The sequence below is a fragment of the Mesoplodon bidens genome, assembly GCF_964165515.1.
Source record: "Mesoplodon bidens genome assembly, chromosome: 20".
Classification (NCBI taxonomy): Eukaryota; Metazoa; Chordata; class Mammalia; order Artiodactyla; family Ziphiidae; genus Mesoplodon; species Mesoplodon bidens.
Window position 1 is genome coordinate 28,594,785 of NC_138181.1, and position 16,878 is coordinate 28,611,662.

At 40.3% G+C, this 16,878-nt stretch overlaps 1 protein-coding gene across 10 annotated transcripts in view; it reads right to left on the reverse strand.

Moving 5' to 3' along the window:
* Positions 1–16,878, reverse strand: part of PRIMPOL (primase and DNA directed polymerase) — a 60,789-nt gene that overhangs the window by 34,977 nt on the left and 8,934 nt on the right. For 6 of the 10 annotated variants that reach the window (XM_081220988.1, XM_081220989.1, XM_081220986.1 and 3 more), the window contains exons 4-6: positions 16,715–16,844; positions 9,250–9,397; positions 4,736–5,023 (exon numbers count right to left, since the gene is read on the reverse strand). In XM_081220988.1, the coding sequence (XP_081077114.1) occupies positions 4,736–5,023; positions 9,250–9,397; positions 16,715–16,844 (566 nt within the window). The remainder of the gene's footprint in view (positions 1–4,735; positions 5,024–9,249; positions 9,398–16,714; positions 16,845–16,878) is intronic. The other 4 variants (XM_081220991.1, XM_081220995.1, XM_081220990.1 and 1 more) reach the window with 3 other exon arrangements.

The following is a 16,878-nucleotide window of genomic DNA, read 5'->3' on the forward strand; positions in this document are numbered from 1 at the left end:
CCAAGCCCGTCAGCCACAACTACTGAGCCTGTGCGTCTGGAGCCTGTGCTCCACAACGAGAGGCCACGATAGTGAGGGGCCCGCGCACTGCGATGAAGAGCGGCCCCCGCCTGCCTCAACTAGAGAAAGCCCTCGCACAGAAACAAAGACCCAACACAGCCAAAAATAAAAATAAATTAAAAAAAAAGATTCCACATCTTCCCCCAATGTTGGCTTTCCTTTAAAAAACAAACAAACAAACAAAAAAACAAGACCTATCTATATGCTGCCTACAAGAGATGCACTTCAGACATAAGGATACACACAGGCTGAAAGTGAAGAGGTAAAAAAAGATATTCTGAACAAATGGAAGCAAAAAGAAAGCTGGAATAGCTATATTTGTATCAGACAAAACAGACTTAAAACAAAGACTGTAATAAGAGACAAAGAAGGGCATTACGTAACGATAACTGATAAAGGGGTCAATACAAGAAAAGGACATTTGTAAATACTTATATACAAATATGCTCCAACGTAGGAGCATCTAAATATATAAAGCAAATATTAACAAACCTAAAGGGAGAAACAGCAATACAATAATAGTAGAAAAATTTAATACCCCACTTACATCAATGGATAGAGCATCCAGAAAGAAAATCAGTAAGGAAATATTAGCCTTAAGGGACACATTAGATCAGATGGACTTTACAGAACATTCCATTCAAAAGCAACAGAATACACATTCTTCTGAAATGCACATGGAACCGTCTCCAGGACAGATAATATGTTAGGCCACAAAGCAAGTCTTAACAAATTTAAGAAGACTGAAATCACATCAAGCATCTTTTCTGACCACAATGGTGTGAAACTAAAAATTAATTATAAGAAGAAAACTGGAAAATTCACTTGTATGTGGAGATTAAATAACATGCTAATGAGTAAACAATGGGTCAACAAAGAAATTAAAGGAGAAATAAAAAAATACCTTGAGATAAAAGAAAATGGAAACACAACATACCAAAATGTACAGGATGCAACAAAAGCAGTTCTAAGAGGGAAGTTAACAGTGATATAGGCCTACCTCAAGGAACAAGAAAAATCTCAAATAAACAATCTAAAATTATACATCAAGGAACTAGAAAAATAAAACCAAATGAAGCCCAAAGTTGGCAGACAGAAAGAAATAAAAGATCAGAGCAGAAACAAATGAAATAGAGACTAAAAAAACAAAAAACAAAAAGATCAATGAAACCAAGAGCTGGTTCTTTGAAAAGATAAACAAAATTGATAAACCTTAGGTAGATTCACCAAGAAAAAGAGCGGACTCATATAAATAAAATCAGAAATGAAAGAGGAGATGTTACAACTGACACAAAGGATCATAAGAGACTACCATGAATAATTATATGCCAACAAATAGGACAACCTAGAGTAAATGAATAAATTCCTAGAAGCATACAACCTGCCAAGACTGAATCATGAAGAAATCAAAAATCTGAATGGACCAAGTACTAGTAAGGACACTGAATCAGTAAACAAAAACCTCCCAAGAAAGCAAAGTCTAGGACCAGATGACTTCAGATGTGAATTCTATCAAAGATTCAAAGAATACCAATCCTTCTCAAACTCTTTCAAAAAACAGAAGAGGGAACATGTCCAAACTTACTTTACAAGAACAAAATTCCCCGAGAGCAAAACTAGACAAGGATACCACAAGAAAAGAAAATTACAGGCCGGTATCACTGATGAACATAGATCTAAAAATCCTCAACAAAATATTAGCAAACCAACTTGAACACTACATTAAAAGGATCATACACCATGATCAAGTGGGATTTATTCCAGGGATGCAAGGACAGTCCAACATCCACAAATCAATCAATGTGATGTCACAACACATTAACAAATGAAGGATAAAAATCATATGATCATCTCGACAGATGCAGAAAAAGTATTTGACAAAATTCGACATCCGCTTATGATAAAAACTTTCAATAAAGTGGATACAGAGGAAACACACCTCAACATAAAGGCCACATATGACAAGTCCACAATTAGAAATACTCAGGAGTGAAAAACTGAAAGCTTTTCCTCTAAGATCAGGAACAAGACAAGGATGCACACTCTCGTCATTTTTATTCAATGTAGTATTGGAAGTCCTAGCCACAGCACTTAGGCAAGAAAAGAAAGAAAAAAGGCATCCAAATTGTAAAGGAAGAAGTAAAACCGTCATTGTTTGCAGATATATTGTATACTTGTATACCCGATATTATACAGGTCTGCCTCAACTAACAACTGGTTACATCCCAATAAGTTGAAAACGCATTTAATACACCTAACCTACTGCATATCATAGCTTAGCCTAGCCAACATTAAATGTGCTCAGAACACTTACATTAGCCTACAGTTGGGCAAAATCATCTAGCACAAAGCCTATTCTGTAATAAAGCACTGAATACCTCACGTAATTTATTGAATAGTATATTGAAAGTAAAAAGAACAGAATGGTTGTCTGGATACAAAATGATTGTGACTGATCTATCTCCTGACTGCATGGCTGACTTGTGAGCTGCAGCTCACTGTCACTGCCCATCATCACAAGAGGGTATTATACCACATATCACTAGACCAGGAAGAGATCAAAACTGAAAATTCAAAGTACGGTTCCCACTGAATACATTACTTTTACACCACTGTAAAGTCAAAAAATTTTAAGTGGGGAAAAAAAAAGTGGTAGGTCAAACCATCATTAAGTCAGGGATCATCTATACATAGAAAACCCTAAAGACTCTACCAAAAAAATGTTAGAATAAATGAATTCAGTAAAGCTGCAGGATACAAAATCAATATACAGAAACCTGTGGTGTTTCTATACACTAATAACAAACTATCAAAAGAGAAAATAAGAAAACAATCCCACTTACAATTGCATCAAAAAGAATAAAGTATCTAGGAATAAATTTAACCAAAGAGGTGAAAGACCTGTACACTGAAAGCTACAGGCATACTTCAGAGCTACTGTGGGTTCAGTTCCAGACCACCACAATAAAAGCAAATATCAGAATAAAGTCACATGAATTTTTTCGCTTCCCAGTGCTTATAAAAGTTATGTTTATATTACATTATAGTCTATTAAGGGTGTAACAGCAGTCTTTAAAAATATACATACCTTAAGAAATTTTATAACTAAAAAAATGCTAACCACCATCTGAGCCTTCAGCGAGTCATCGTAGTAACATCAAAGATCACTAATCATAGATCATCAAAACAAATAATAATGAAAAAGTATAAAATATTGCAAGAATTACCAAATGTGAAACAGAGATACAAAGTGAGCAAATGCTGTTGGAAAAACTGCGATATCAGTGGTTGACTCAGGGCTGTCACAAACCTTTAATTTGTAAAAAACACAATATCTGTAAAGTGTCATAAAGCAAGGAATGCCTGTTTTATTTCCAAATTCTTATACTTGGTTGTCAGGGGTGCTAGAAAGATATGCAATACAGCAGGAACACTTCCTATTCTCAGCCTGATTGGCTTGGTAATCTTGCTTATAGCTTAAACCTACTTTTCTTCAACTTGTAGACACTGAAGCTCTCTGAGTTGCTCTAACCATCAGTGGCAAAAATGCTGCTCTTATGGCTTTTCAAATCACAAGCTAGAACTCAACATAAAAATGAGGTTTAGGGCTTCCCTGGTGGCGCAGTGGTTGAGAGTCCGCCTGCCGATGCAGGGGACGTGGGTTCGTGCCCCGGTCTGGGAAGATCCCACGTGCCGCGGAGCGGCTGGGCCCGTGAGCCATGGCCGCTGAGCCTGCGCGTCCGGAGCCTGTGCTCCGCAACGGGGGAGGCCACAGCAGTGAGAGGCCCACATAACGCAAAAAAAAAAAAAAAAATGAGGTTTAGTTCACCAAATTGGAGCTCAGCTGAATTAGGGGTCCTGATTGGCCTGTGTATTACCTAAACAGGCTGAGGTCTTGTGCCAGTGCTTCATATATCCTCAGATTCAGAGACCAGAAGCAAGCAGGGCAGAAGAGAGCACAGCTGAAGAAGCCCCCAGTTTTATCATAGTAGGAAGTTGATGAAATAACCCCTGCAAAGCTCTTCAGTGCAGAAAACGCCAGGCTTACTTTGCCACATAATAGCTCCATTTTTACAGTGTACCTATTTTTACAATTTATTTAATCTAATTAAACCTGTCAGCAGCATTGGAGACTGCTATCCAACTGTCCCCTGTCATGAATCCTGTGAACATTTCAGAGCAGGTGCCAGCCACAACCATTCTCTTCTGGAGCTCAGGCCAGCCTGCTGCTTATGTCCCACAGGACCCCTTTAAGATCTCCTAACAGGGGCTTCCCTGGTGGCGCAGTGGTTGAGAGTCTGCCTGCTGATGCAAGGGACACGGGTTCGTGCCCCGGTCCGGGAAGATCCCACATGCCGCGGAGCAGCTGGGCCCGTGAGCCATGGCCGCTGAGCCTGCGCGTCCGGAGCCTGTGCTCCGCAACGAGAGAGGCCACAACAGTGAGAGGCCTGCGTACCGCAAAAAAAAAAAAAAAAAAAAAAAAAAAAGATCTCCTAACAGAAACGTACTAGATTTCCTGCACCTGAGCTCACTGATCACATTCTGCTAGTGACCCCAGTCGCTGTGGAGCAGTGGTGGCAGTAAGAATCCTAAGCCAAGTGACAAGTGGGCACTGACTGGTCTCTCACAGAAGTACACAAGGACAGTCCAACAGAGAGCTGTCAATTCTACTTACCTAGATCTACAAAAAGATGCTTTTCTCCTATGTTGTTCTTCACAATTAAAAATGAAAGATCAGGACTGCATTGCTTAGCTGACCCCAGCATCTCCAGTTTCTTTGAATTCATTGTCCAGCTCTCTCCTATATCCTTATCTGTGGACTTTTTGCTAAAGGAAATTCCTTGTTTAACTGGTGTTTCAGAAAAATGGGAAAGTTCATGGCCCACTGTCTCTGGAGTCATATCATCATCTTCAGTAGCAATTAAGCGAAAAACAGGCTCTAAAATTTTTCTCACAAAATTACCTAAAGGAAAAATAAAAAGGTTAATCTAATTCTTTTCTGCAAACTATAACAAGATCTAGGCACAAATCTACACAGGACAATTTTACACAGTAAGGCTTCTACTTTCGATTTCTGGTTTTAAAACTGAGTTGTTGGGCTTCCCTGGTGGCGCAGTGGTTGAGAGTCTGCCTGCCGATGCAGAGGACACGGGTTCATGCCCTGGTCTGGGAAGATCCTACATGCCACAGAGCGGCTAGGCCGTGAGCCATGGCCGCTGAGCCTGCAGGTCCGGAGCCTGTGCTCCGCAACGGGAGAGGCCACAGCGGCGAGAGGCCCGCGTACCGCAAAAAAAAAAAAACAAAAAAAAACTGAGTTGTTATTATGAACTGTAACACACCTCTCCTATACTTCCTTCCTCTTGTGTAATCTTTTACTCTTTAAATTCCCTTTGACAGGGGAGTTTGGTGTCACTTGTAAACAAATCATCTTAGAAGGGAAGGTTACTGTGAGACCATTTGTCCGTGTTGCTCGTCTGGGCCTGGGCCACATGCTCTGTCACCACACAAAGCGCCACTTTAACGAATACAAAGTGAGTAGAATTTACATGCACAATCAATGATTACAGAATGCAAGGTTTACACAAGCAAACAGTGCTGCCACACTCTCCCTATGTCAGGACGTCAGCAAATGTCTCAGGACTTATCTTCTCTCCTTCACTCGCATGACACGCCCCAAGAACCTGGACATTCACAGCCATCAGTTTAAGGTTCTTGCTCCTCCTGCCTCTCCCGATAACTGGTCATGAGCGGGGTTGTGGCTCAATAACTAAAGTCCAGAACTAAAGCAAGTAAATACATCTATTGTATTTCAACATTTATTCTAAGAGCTCTAAATATGAGTAGCACTATCTTTACATAGAAAAGATGGTATGACAATCCAGAGCTTCTTTAAACTCTCATCATTTGTATCATAAAATCAAATAACAATCTGGTTAAGTTGCTTCACACAGAACAATACCGGAGAAATGCACTACTATAAGAAAAACTTAATTTTAGTCTTTACAATTGGTATAGTCTGGGTTTGTCACTTTATTTACCAGACAGCCTGAACCCTTAAATCATAAGATACACATGCTCTAAGTTCAAAATTCTCTTTCTCCAAATTAGACTTCATTACTTCCCTCCTCAAAGAAACAAATCCACTATCTTCTAAAACTAAAAATCAAAATGAAGGCAAAAGAATTTGATCCTTGCAATCATATATAGACATGATTATCTCTGGAATGAGGGAAATAAGGTAAATACTGAGCAAAAAGAAATCATGATATATCAAAGGACAATAAAGCAGTCCAAACACAAACTGATAAAGTAAATTTTCCTGGAAAAGTAAAATTACACCTACTTGACACCAAGAGGCGTGGCTGCAGAACCAGTTGCCAAGACCATGCTTAGGAGGCCGGGCTAGAACGACGGACGGTGCAACCACCTTAACACTAACACCGGCTCCAGCAAACGACGCTGCTCTCTGCTGCTCTTCCCCAATAGTATCACCCTCCCTCATCATTAATACAGGGACAATTTTATTGGCTGGGAATAACTCAAAAGAACGTATCGATCATAGAAATTTCAGGTTCTATGGCAGGCTGGTAGGAAAGTATTTCAAGGAGATCAAATTTGTACATCTTGCTAACATCCTATGATCTTACACTTCCTAATTCCTCTTTCTGAAAGGCTGACAAAAGGAAGTAGAAATGTCACCAAGAGATACATTGAGGGAGGGGAACCAAAGTGGTGAATCCGGACTACTTCATAATCTCTGCATCTCTGGTTCTGACAGTTCATAATTCTGGAGGATCAGAGCTGCAGATGGCATCCCGTTTACCAGGTCTGACCGTGCCTCTCACTCCAGCCACACTAGACTCCCACTGCTCCCCAAATTAGTCACGAACTCTTACCTCTATACTTTTGCTTACGCTGTCCTGACAGTAAAGCCTTTCTTATCTTTGCCTGATGGAATTTGATTTAAAGCCCAGCTTCAACGTCAGCTGCCCTCAGAAGCTATCTGTTGGAGACACTGCTAATTACCGGTCAAATTTCCACTCTCCTCTTCCGCCTAGCAGCCAATCTCCGTGCTTAGCCTCGTGGCTAGGAGCCAGAGCAGACCACGAGGAGTAAATAGGAATCAAAGAAATACCTGCTTAGGACTCTACCCCACGCACCAGACAGCAGAGCCACCTAACGTTCAGTCATTCGTTCAGCAAATATTAAGTGACTTCTTGTACTTATGGTAGCTGCTGCTGCTACTGTTATATTATTATTAGTGATAAAGACATTACTATCTATAAGCTCTGGAAATACAACAGTGAATAAGAAACAATCCATGCCCTAAAGAAACACTAAGTAGAATAGAGAAGACAAAAGAAGACATTACCCCAGGAAGCAGCGAAGGCTTTGACACGATAGGCACTGGGCACGCTCTGCACCCCGGAGGGAACACGAACCTGTCCTAGGGTTTGGGATGTGACAGAAAAGCCTTCTCAGATGACGAACCTACACGGAGTCTTAACAGACCAGCTGATGTGGTCAGACAGCCGCGTCACAAAGTGCAGAGGCTGGGGCTTCCCTGGTGGCGCAGTGGTCGGGAGTCCGCCTGCCGACGCAGGGGACGCGGGTTCGTGCCCCGGTCCGGGAGGGTCCCACAGGCCGCGGAGCGGCTGGGCCCGCGAGCCATGGCCGCGGAGCCTGCGCGTCCGGAGCCTGTGCTCCGCAGCGGGAGAGGCCACGACAGTGAGAGGCCTGCGTACTGCAAAAAAAAAAAAAAAAAGTGCAGAGGCCTAAGGACTACAGAAAATGTGGCCCCCGTGGGAGCTAAGTGAAGGACAGAGTTAGAAGTGCCAAGTGGTGAGAGATGAGGCCAGTGCCCCAAGGGCCTCATCATGCAAACTAAGACACCTGGACTCTTCCCTGAAGGCAAGGAATAATCCTGGAAGGGTTTGAGGCACACAGTAGTATGATCAGATCCATCTAGCTAGCTGGCTAAAGAAGTAAGCAAGACACAGCATGTCCACTTGGGTAACTGGGTGAATGGTCATACCACTCGGATATACACCTCACAGGAGAAAGAGCAAGTTTGGGAGAAAAGATGAGTTTCAAGTGTCTGTGTGGGGATGTTTAATGGGACAACTGTCTTAGCTGCAGATAAAGACTTGAGTCATCAACACACAGATGGGAACTGAAGCCATGACAGTGGATGATCATTAAGGTTACAGACGGAGTGAACAAAGGGACAAGGACAGATTCAACAATTACTAACATCCAAGGGATGAAAGAAAGAGACAGAAAAGAGATGTCCAACTAAACTAACAGAAAATGGGGAGATAACAAGGAGTCCTAGGTCTACGGCACACTAGGCCCCTGTGACCTACTGTTACCCCAATCTAGCAATTAGACGTTGACTTTTATGCCAGTCTTTTAGTGACTATGTTCATGCCTTTTGCCCTTGGTACCCTGGAAACTGTCAGACACTTGTCCTGAAATGGATTACCTGTTACCTGAACTTCAGTCAATCAACTGCTTGCCCTACTCCTGCTCTGATATACACTCAGGATTTTGGCTTTTATTCAGATCTTGGTTTTCAGTGTTCCCTTTCTGCCTATTTGTTCCCCTTTGGACCGACTTCATTTTATACCTGGGCCTATATCTCTAAATGTCCAGTCCTGGAATTAATCCTCTGGTTACACTTTCAGGCTTACACATCTACACTTCTCTCCAACCCTAAGGTTTGGCCTGCAACAATAAACAAGGTTTTGTGAGTGTGGCCTGGAACCCAAGCCCAGTTCTCATGTACTAAAAGCTAAGGCAAGGCTAAAGTGAAGGTCAGAAATCCAGATCTGAGGCATCACAGATAAGACTTGAATTAGGCCTCTCCTGCATTACCCAGAAAACTTCTGAAATGACTCCTGTTGGAACAGAAACCAGGACCAGGGCATGCATGGCCATCCCAGTATCTACAGCAAGAGGCACGAATGCCAAGGATATCCTGAGTACATTAATGTGTCTAAAATGTATCTAGAATAGCAAGATAGATCTAGAACTAAAGGTCAATCCTGAAAACATGAAAAATCATGATTTATTTTTTTGGGACAGGTTAATGACCATAAAACCTGACAAATACAAAACTTTAAGAGGAAAGGAAAACATAGGTTTTTAATATAATTGTGACTTTAAAAAAAAAAACAGTACACTTACCAACATGAATATTATCTTTAAATGCCACATCACAGAGTTGAAATATTAAATGGCGGCTAAATTTTTCATTGGTGCTAGAATCCAAGTTGAGAACATCTTCAGCTGAACAACTAACCCTGTAAAACTGTTGAAGTGCTTTACAAACATGCTGAAAACACAAGTAAAACATCAATAATTAGTGTTTTTTGTTTTAAAATTTTTCCATGAGCAAAATTCAAATACCTTGGTACAAGTCTAATCTGTTTTTTATTTTGATATCAGATTACATAACAATTTTACTGAAATATACATATTTAAATTATTATAGTTTATGTTAAAATGCATAGGCTCTCAGGGTTAAAGTCCTCTCAGAATTCAATTTATCTTATACATTAATCTCTAAAATCACAATAAAAATATTTCTTTTTAAGCACTTCTTTTTATAAATTTAATTTATATATTTATTTATTTATTTATTTGTTTGTTGTTTGGTTGCACCAGGTCTTAGTTGCGGCAGGTGGGCTCCTTAGCTGCGGCATGCATGTGGCATCTAGTTCCCTGACCAGGGATCGAATCCAGGCCCGCTGCATTGGGAGCAACAGAGTCTTATCCACTGTGCCACCAGGGAAGTCCTAAGCATCTCTTTAAATATTATCTATGAGTTAAAATGTGGCCTCCAGGGGTAGGTGATGCTAGTAATGAAAGCAGTTACGCATTATAGGAAGGTAGCGAGCGCAGGGTTAAGAGCACACGATTAGGAGTCAGAAAGGTTTGAGTTCTGGCTTTGCCACTTACCAGCTCTGTCGCTTTAGTCAAGTCCAAACCTAACATTCCTCAACTGCAAAATGGGATAATAATAGAACCTAACATTTCAGGTTGTTGTAGGAAGCAAAGAGAGAAGGGGAGTAAAGAGTTGGCCCAATGCTGGCACACGTAACTGCTTAAAAGCATCAGCTGTGCAGCCACAAGATGAGTCACTTCTGAAGCCTCAGTCTTCTCTTTTGCAAAACGAAGGTACTAAGAAACACCACAGGGCTTCCCTGGTGGCGCAGTGGTTGGGAGTCCGCCTGCCGATGCAGGGGACGCGGGTTCGTGCCCCGGTCCGGGAGGATCCCACGTGCCGTGGAGCGGCTGGGCCCGTGAGCCATGGCCGCTGAGCCTGCGCGTCCGGAGCCTGTGCTCCGCAACGGGGGAGGCCGCAGCAGTGAGAGGCCCACGTAACGCAAAAAAAAAAAAAAAAAAAACACCACACACGTATGGTACTGGCACAAAAACATAAACATAGATCAGTGGAACAGGACAGAAAGCCCAGAGATAAACCCACGCACATATGGTCGCCTTATCTTTGATAAAGGAGGCAAGAACATACAATGGAGAAAAGACAGCCTCTTCAGTAAGTGGTGCTGGGAAAACTGCACAGGTACATGTAAAAGAATGAAATTAGAACACTCCCTAACACCATACACAAAAATAAACTCCAAATGGATTAAAGACCTAAATGTAAGGCCAGACACTATCGAACTCTTAGAAGAAAACATAGGCAGAAAACTCTATGACATAAATCACAGCAAGATCCTTTTTGACCCACCTCCTAGAGAAATGGAAATAAAAACAAAAATAAACAAAAGGGACCTAATGAAACTTAAAAGCTTTTGCACAGCAAAGGAAACTATAAACAAGATGAAAAGACAACCCTCAGAATGGGAGAAAGTATTTGCAAATGAAGCAACTGACAAAGGATTAATCTCCAAAATTTACAAGCAGCTCATGCAGCTCAATATCAAAAAAAACAAACCACCCAGTCCAAAAGCGGGCAGAAGACCTAAACAGACATTTCTCCAAAGAAGATTTACAGATTGCCAACAAACACATGAAAGAATGCTCAGGGCTTCCCTGGTGGCGCAGTGGTTGAGAGTCCGCCTGCTGATGCAGGGGACACGGGTTTGTGCCCCGGTCCGGGAGGATCCCGCATGCCGCGGAGCGGCTGGGCCCGTGAGCCATGGCCGCTGAGCCTGCGCATCCGGAGCCTGTGCTCCGCAACAGGAAAGGCCACAGCGGTGAGAGGCCCGCGTACCGCAAAAAAAAAAAAAAAAAAAAAAAAAAAAAAAAAAAAAGAATGCTCAACATCATTAATCATTAGAGAAACACAAATCAAAACTACAATGAGGGCTTCCCTGGTGGCGCAGTGGTTGAGAGTCCGCCTGCCGATGCAGGGGACACGGGTTCGTGCCCTGGTCCAGGAAGATCCCACATGCCGCGGAGCGTCTGGGCCCGTGAGCCATGGCCGCTGAGCCTGCGTGTCCGGAGCCTGTGCTCCGCAACGGGAGAGGCCACAGCAGTGAGCAGCCCACGTAACGCAAAAAAAAAAAAAAAAAAAAAAAAAAAAAAAAAACTACAATGAGATATCATCTCACACCGGTCAGAATGGCCATCATCAAAAAATCTACTAACAACAAATGCTGGAGAGGGTGTGGAGAAAAGGGAACCCTCCTGCACTGTTGGTGGGAATGTAAACTGATACAGCCACTATGGAGAACAGTATGGAGGTTCCTTAAAAAACTAAAAATAGAACTACCATACGACCCAGCAATCCCACTACTGGGCATATACCCTGAGAAAACCATAATTCAAAAAGAGTCATGTACCACAATGTTCACTGAAGCTCTATTTACAATAGCCAGGACATGGAAACAACCTAAGTGTCCATCGACAGATGAATGGATAAAAAAGATGTGGCACATACATACAGCAGAATATTACTCAGCCATAAAAAGAAACGAAACTGAGTTATTTGCAGTGAGGTGGGTGGACCTAGAGTCTGTCATACAGAGTGAAGTAAGTCAGAAAGAGAAAAACAAATACCGTATGCTAACACATATATATGGAATACTAAAAAAAAAAAAAAGGTGATGAAGAACCTAGGGGCAAGATAGCAATAAAGATGCAGACCTACTAGAGAATGGACTTGAGGATATGGGGAGTGGGAAGGGTAAGCTGGGACAAAGTGAGAGAGTGGCATGGACATATATACACTACCAAATGTAAAATAGATAGCTAGTGGGAAGCAGCCACATAGCACAGGAAAATCAGCTCGGTGCTTTATGACCACCTAGAGGGGTGGGATAGGGAGGGTGGGAGGGAGGGAGATGCAAGAAGGAAAACATATGGGGACATATGTATATGTATAACTGATAACTGTTATAAAGCAGAAACTAACACACTATTGTAAAGCAATTATACTCCAATAAAGATGTTGAAAAAATAAAAAAATAAAATAAATAAACACCACACAGGGTTATCTTGGGATTAGCAAAAATGTCTGTAAACTGCCAAACACTTAGATACCAAATAGTTATGCAGTAAATTGTGTTTATTAATGTTATTTTGGTATTATAGCATACCACCTCCCATCATGTTCTCTGATCCTACTCTTCCTCAGTAAGTTCTTTCTCAGAGAAGCCTTCCTCAATTTCGTTATCTACATCAAATTGCCCCATATATATTCTACCTCTATTTGTAGTACTTACAACAGCTGCAATTATTTTGATAGGTTTCCTCTATATCATAGAGAATATCCCTCAGGATCTGTTCTCTCCTGCTTCTGTAGAAATAGAACCCTGATTATTAGGTAGATATGAGGTCATCGAGAATAAAGACCATGTTCCCCAGACTCCCTTGCAGTAAGGTGTGGCCATGTGATTAAGTTCTGGCCAAGAGGATGTGAGCAGAAGGAAAATATTCCTCTTCTACATTATAATCTTAAAGGAAAGGGGCATGCTCACCCCTTCCCCATTTTCTACTGTCTAAAATGTAGATACAGCGGTGCTGAGCCATCTTGGACAATGTAAATAATGGCATCTTAAGAAGAGCAAAGCAACAGGCCTAGTCCCCTAATACAATGGAGTCACATCCAGATGTTACATGAGAGAAATAACTTTCTATCTTGTTTATGTCCCTTTAATTTTAGATCTTTATTATGGCAGCTAAATCTATCCTAACTTATTATCCTCCATTACATGATAAATTCTGTGAAGGCAGAAATCATGTCTCTTTGGGCTAGCCATTGTATTGTTAATGCCTAGGCACACTGACACTAAGAGGCTGAAAAAATTTTGATAAATGAATAAAGTCTAGTTATGTACTTTGGAGCTATACAGAGTAAATGTAAAAACTGTAGATAATAAAAGTAATCATAGTCCCCTTAAGTTCCTTTTCCCAAGTTAAATTTTAAATAAAAATTTAAGTTACAGGGAATATAGCCAATATTTTATAATAACTATAAATGTAGTCTGTAAAAATTTTGAATCACTGTTGTACACCTGAAACTAATATATCGTAAATCAATTATACCTCAACTTTAAAAGTTTTTTATTTAAGTATTTAAGTTGTAAAATCCAGAAGTTAAAAATATATGATTATTTGAGCAATGTTACCTGTCAACATAGTTTTATAAAATGCTTTAGCACCAGAAGTCATTCCATCTGGCAGAAGTGGCTTACTGGAATTGTCAGTTAAAAATTGTCAGTATCACAATGGAATATTACTCAGCCATAAAAAGAAACGAAATTGAGCTATTTGTAATGAGGTGGATAGACCTAGAGTCTGTCATACAGAGTGAAGTAAGTCAGAAAGAGAAAGACAAATACCGTATGCTAACACATATATACGTAATTTAAGAAGAAAAAAAATGTCATGAAGAACCTAGGGGTAAGACAGGAATAAAGACACAGACCTACTAGAGAATGGACTTGAGGATATGGGGAGGGGGAAGGGTAAGCTGTGACAAAGCGAAAGAGAGGCATGGACGTATATACACTACCAAACGTAAGGTAGATAGCTAGTGGGAAGCAGCCGCAGAGCACAGGGAGATCAGCTCGGTGCTTTGTGACGGCCTGAAGGGGTGGGATAGGGAGGGTGGGAGGGAGACGCAAGAGGGAGGGGATATGGGAACATATGTATATGTATAACTGATTAGTTTTGTTATAAAGCAGAAACTAACACACCACTGTTAAGCAATTATACTCCAATAAAGATGTAAAAAAAAAATTTGTCAGTATCAAAGGGCATTACATATTATCACTAGTTACTATTAGCCAGTTATTTATTAACCATCTGTTATGATAACAGCTAACCTATGCCTCCTCACACAGAGACGCTAAAGGAAAAGTACTTATTGTATTATACACTTGTTAACATACAAAGTAACCAGTAAATGAAATTAATTTCAATATAATCATTTGTAAAGGTTATATTAAGTAAAATAATCCTAATAACTTTTCTACCAACATGATCATGTTAAATAAAAATGCTGTATAATTTTAAACTCAGACTTCTACAACTTTTTCCAACTTTTGTTGATGTTAAAGATTAGTTGTTCAAGACTAATTTGGATAAGATTGTATAAAGAATTAGGAGGAAAAAAATTTAAACTCCTACATGATCTTTCCCATACCAGTGTTCATTCTTGTTATAAATGGGATTTGCACTAGTGTTGATTCCATTAGGGATAAGTTTCCAGTTTCTAATACAATGAAGTACTAATACTTCTTTTTTAACAGTATCACCATATTAAAGTGCCAGTGAAAATCTCTGAATCTTAATTCCTTGTTGGCCACACAGAGCCCACATAACAAATCCTACCCTAGACTGTAGAATTGTATCATACACTAGAAAAGAGTCAATATCTACGGATTATTAAAATGTAATTAAGGTTAAAAATTAAATACAACTTATCAACTATAATGAAATAAAACATTTAAATTTATTTTTAAGGGTCCAATGGCTATCTTAAGAAAAACATAACTTTTCTGTTGTTTTTTGGGAGGGCTGGGGGGAACTTATGTATATTTCTTTTGCTTCAAAGTCAGGAGAAAGCTGACATTATGATTTTTTTAAAAAACAGTATTTGCGGGCTTCCCTGGTGGCGCAGTGGTTGAGAGTCTGCCTGCTAATGCAGGGGACACGAGTTCGAGCCCTGGTTTGGGAAGATCCCACATGCCGCGGAGCAACTAGGCCCGTGAGCCACAACTACTGAGCCTGCGTGTCTGGAGCCTGTGCTCCGCAACGGGAGAGGCCGCGATAGTGAGAGGCCCACGCACCGCGATGAAGAGTGGCCCCCGCTTGCCACAACTAGAGAAAGCCCTCGCACAGAAACGAAGACCCAACACAGCAAAAATCAATAAATTAATTAATAAACTCTTACCCCCAACATCTTCTTTAAAAAAAAAAAAAAAAAAAAAAAAAAAAAAAACAGTATTTGCATACATTTTTCAAATAAATTTAAAATAAAACATGTAGAGATCCGACAAAATCAACAGATATTTTTAATCAAAAACATTTTAATTTGGATGTATTTTTAACATTATAAAATGAGTCATCTACAGTTAACATCTAAAACAAAAAATAGTTAATGTTAATACCTACTGAGTCCAAATAATAGTCAATATAATTTTAGTACACCTTAATACAATCTTAAAAGATTTTATAAACTAACCTAATAGAGCTTAGTTGCACAAGCCCATATTCCTTTTATTACTAACTTCCTGGTTGACACTGCTAAATCAAAAATATATACTAGAACTACACTTTTTCTCTTTGTGAAAAACAAAGAGAAATGATAATTGTAGTTCTAGACCAGGTTTTGCCAGTAACTAGTTGTTGGACCTGGAGTTGGAATTAAGTCTCTCTAGGCTTTAGCTTCCTCATTTATGATGATGTAAGACAGAATAGTTTCCAAAATTTCTGCCAGCTCGAAACTTCTGATACTATTTTTATCAAAATTTTCTTGAAGTTTATCTTAGTACTCAATTTTTCAGTAAAAATTACTTCACCTAATCTTCACCAGAGTCAACTATTTGTAATGCAAAAGAATATATAATTAAGAAACAGAAAATTCCCAAACTGCCACCTTTCTCAGTTTTGGGGGTTTTTTTTTTTAATGTATTTATTTTTGGCTGCATTGGGTCTACGTTGCTGTGCGTGTGCTTTCTCTAGTTGTGGCGAGCGGGGCTACTCTTTGTTGCAGTACACGGGCTTCTCACGGCAGTGGCTTCTCTTGTTGCGGAGCACGGGCTCTAGGCACACGGGCTTCAGTACTTGCAGCGCGTGGGCTCTAGAGCACAGGCTCAGTAGCTGTGGCGCACAGGCTTAGTTGCTCTGCGGCATGTGGGATCTTCCCGGACCAGGGATTGAACCCATGTCCCCTGCATTAGCAGGCGGATTCTTAACCACTTCACCACCAGGAAGTCCTCTCAGTTTTTTTTGATACAGCAATATTACGAAATATATGGACTTAAACTGAACCTTCCTCCTTTTCAGAAGTTTACTCAGAGAAGTGGCATTAAGAAACGAGGTCAAAAGGAAGAGTAACAAGAAAAAGGAGAAACACAGAACCTATATATTACATAGGTTGGATTCATTTAACGAATGAGTGAATGAAAAGATACACAGGTAGATATAAGGAGAAAAACCTGAGTCTGTAATTTACCTCAATGAGTAATGCAACCATCTTTTTCCCATCAGCTCCTGGATTGGCGAGTCTGTTAAATTCCAAATCAAAATAAAGCTTGCACACAGCATTTTCAGGAATAACTTCATAGCAGTGTAAGAGATTTCTTCTGAATTGAATAATTCAAGATTGTTAGGTTTATA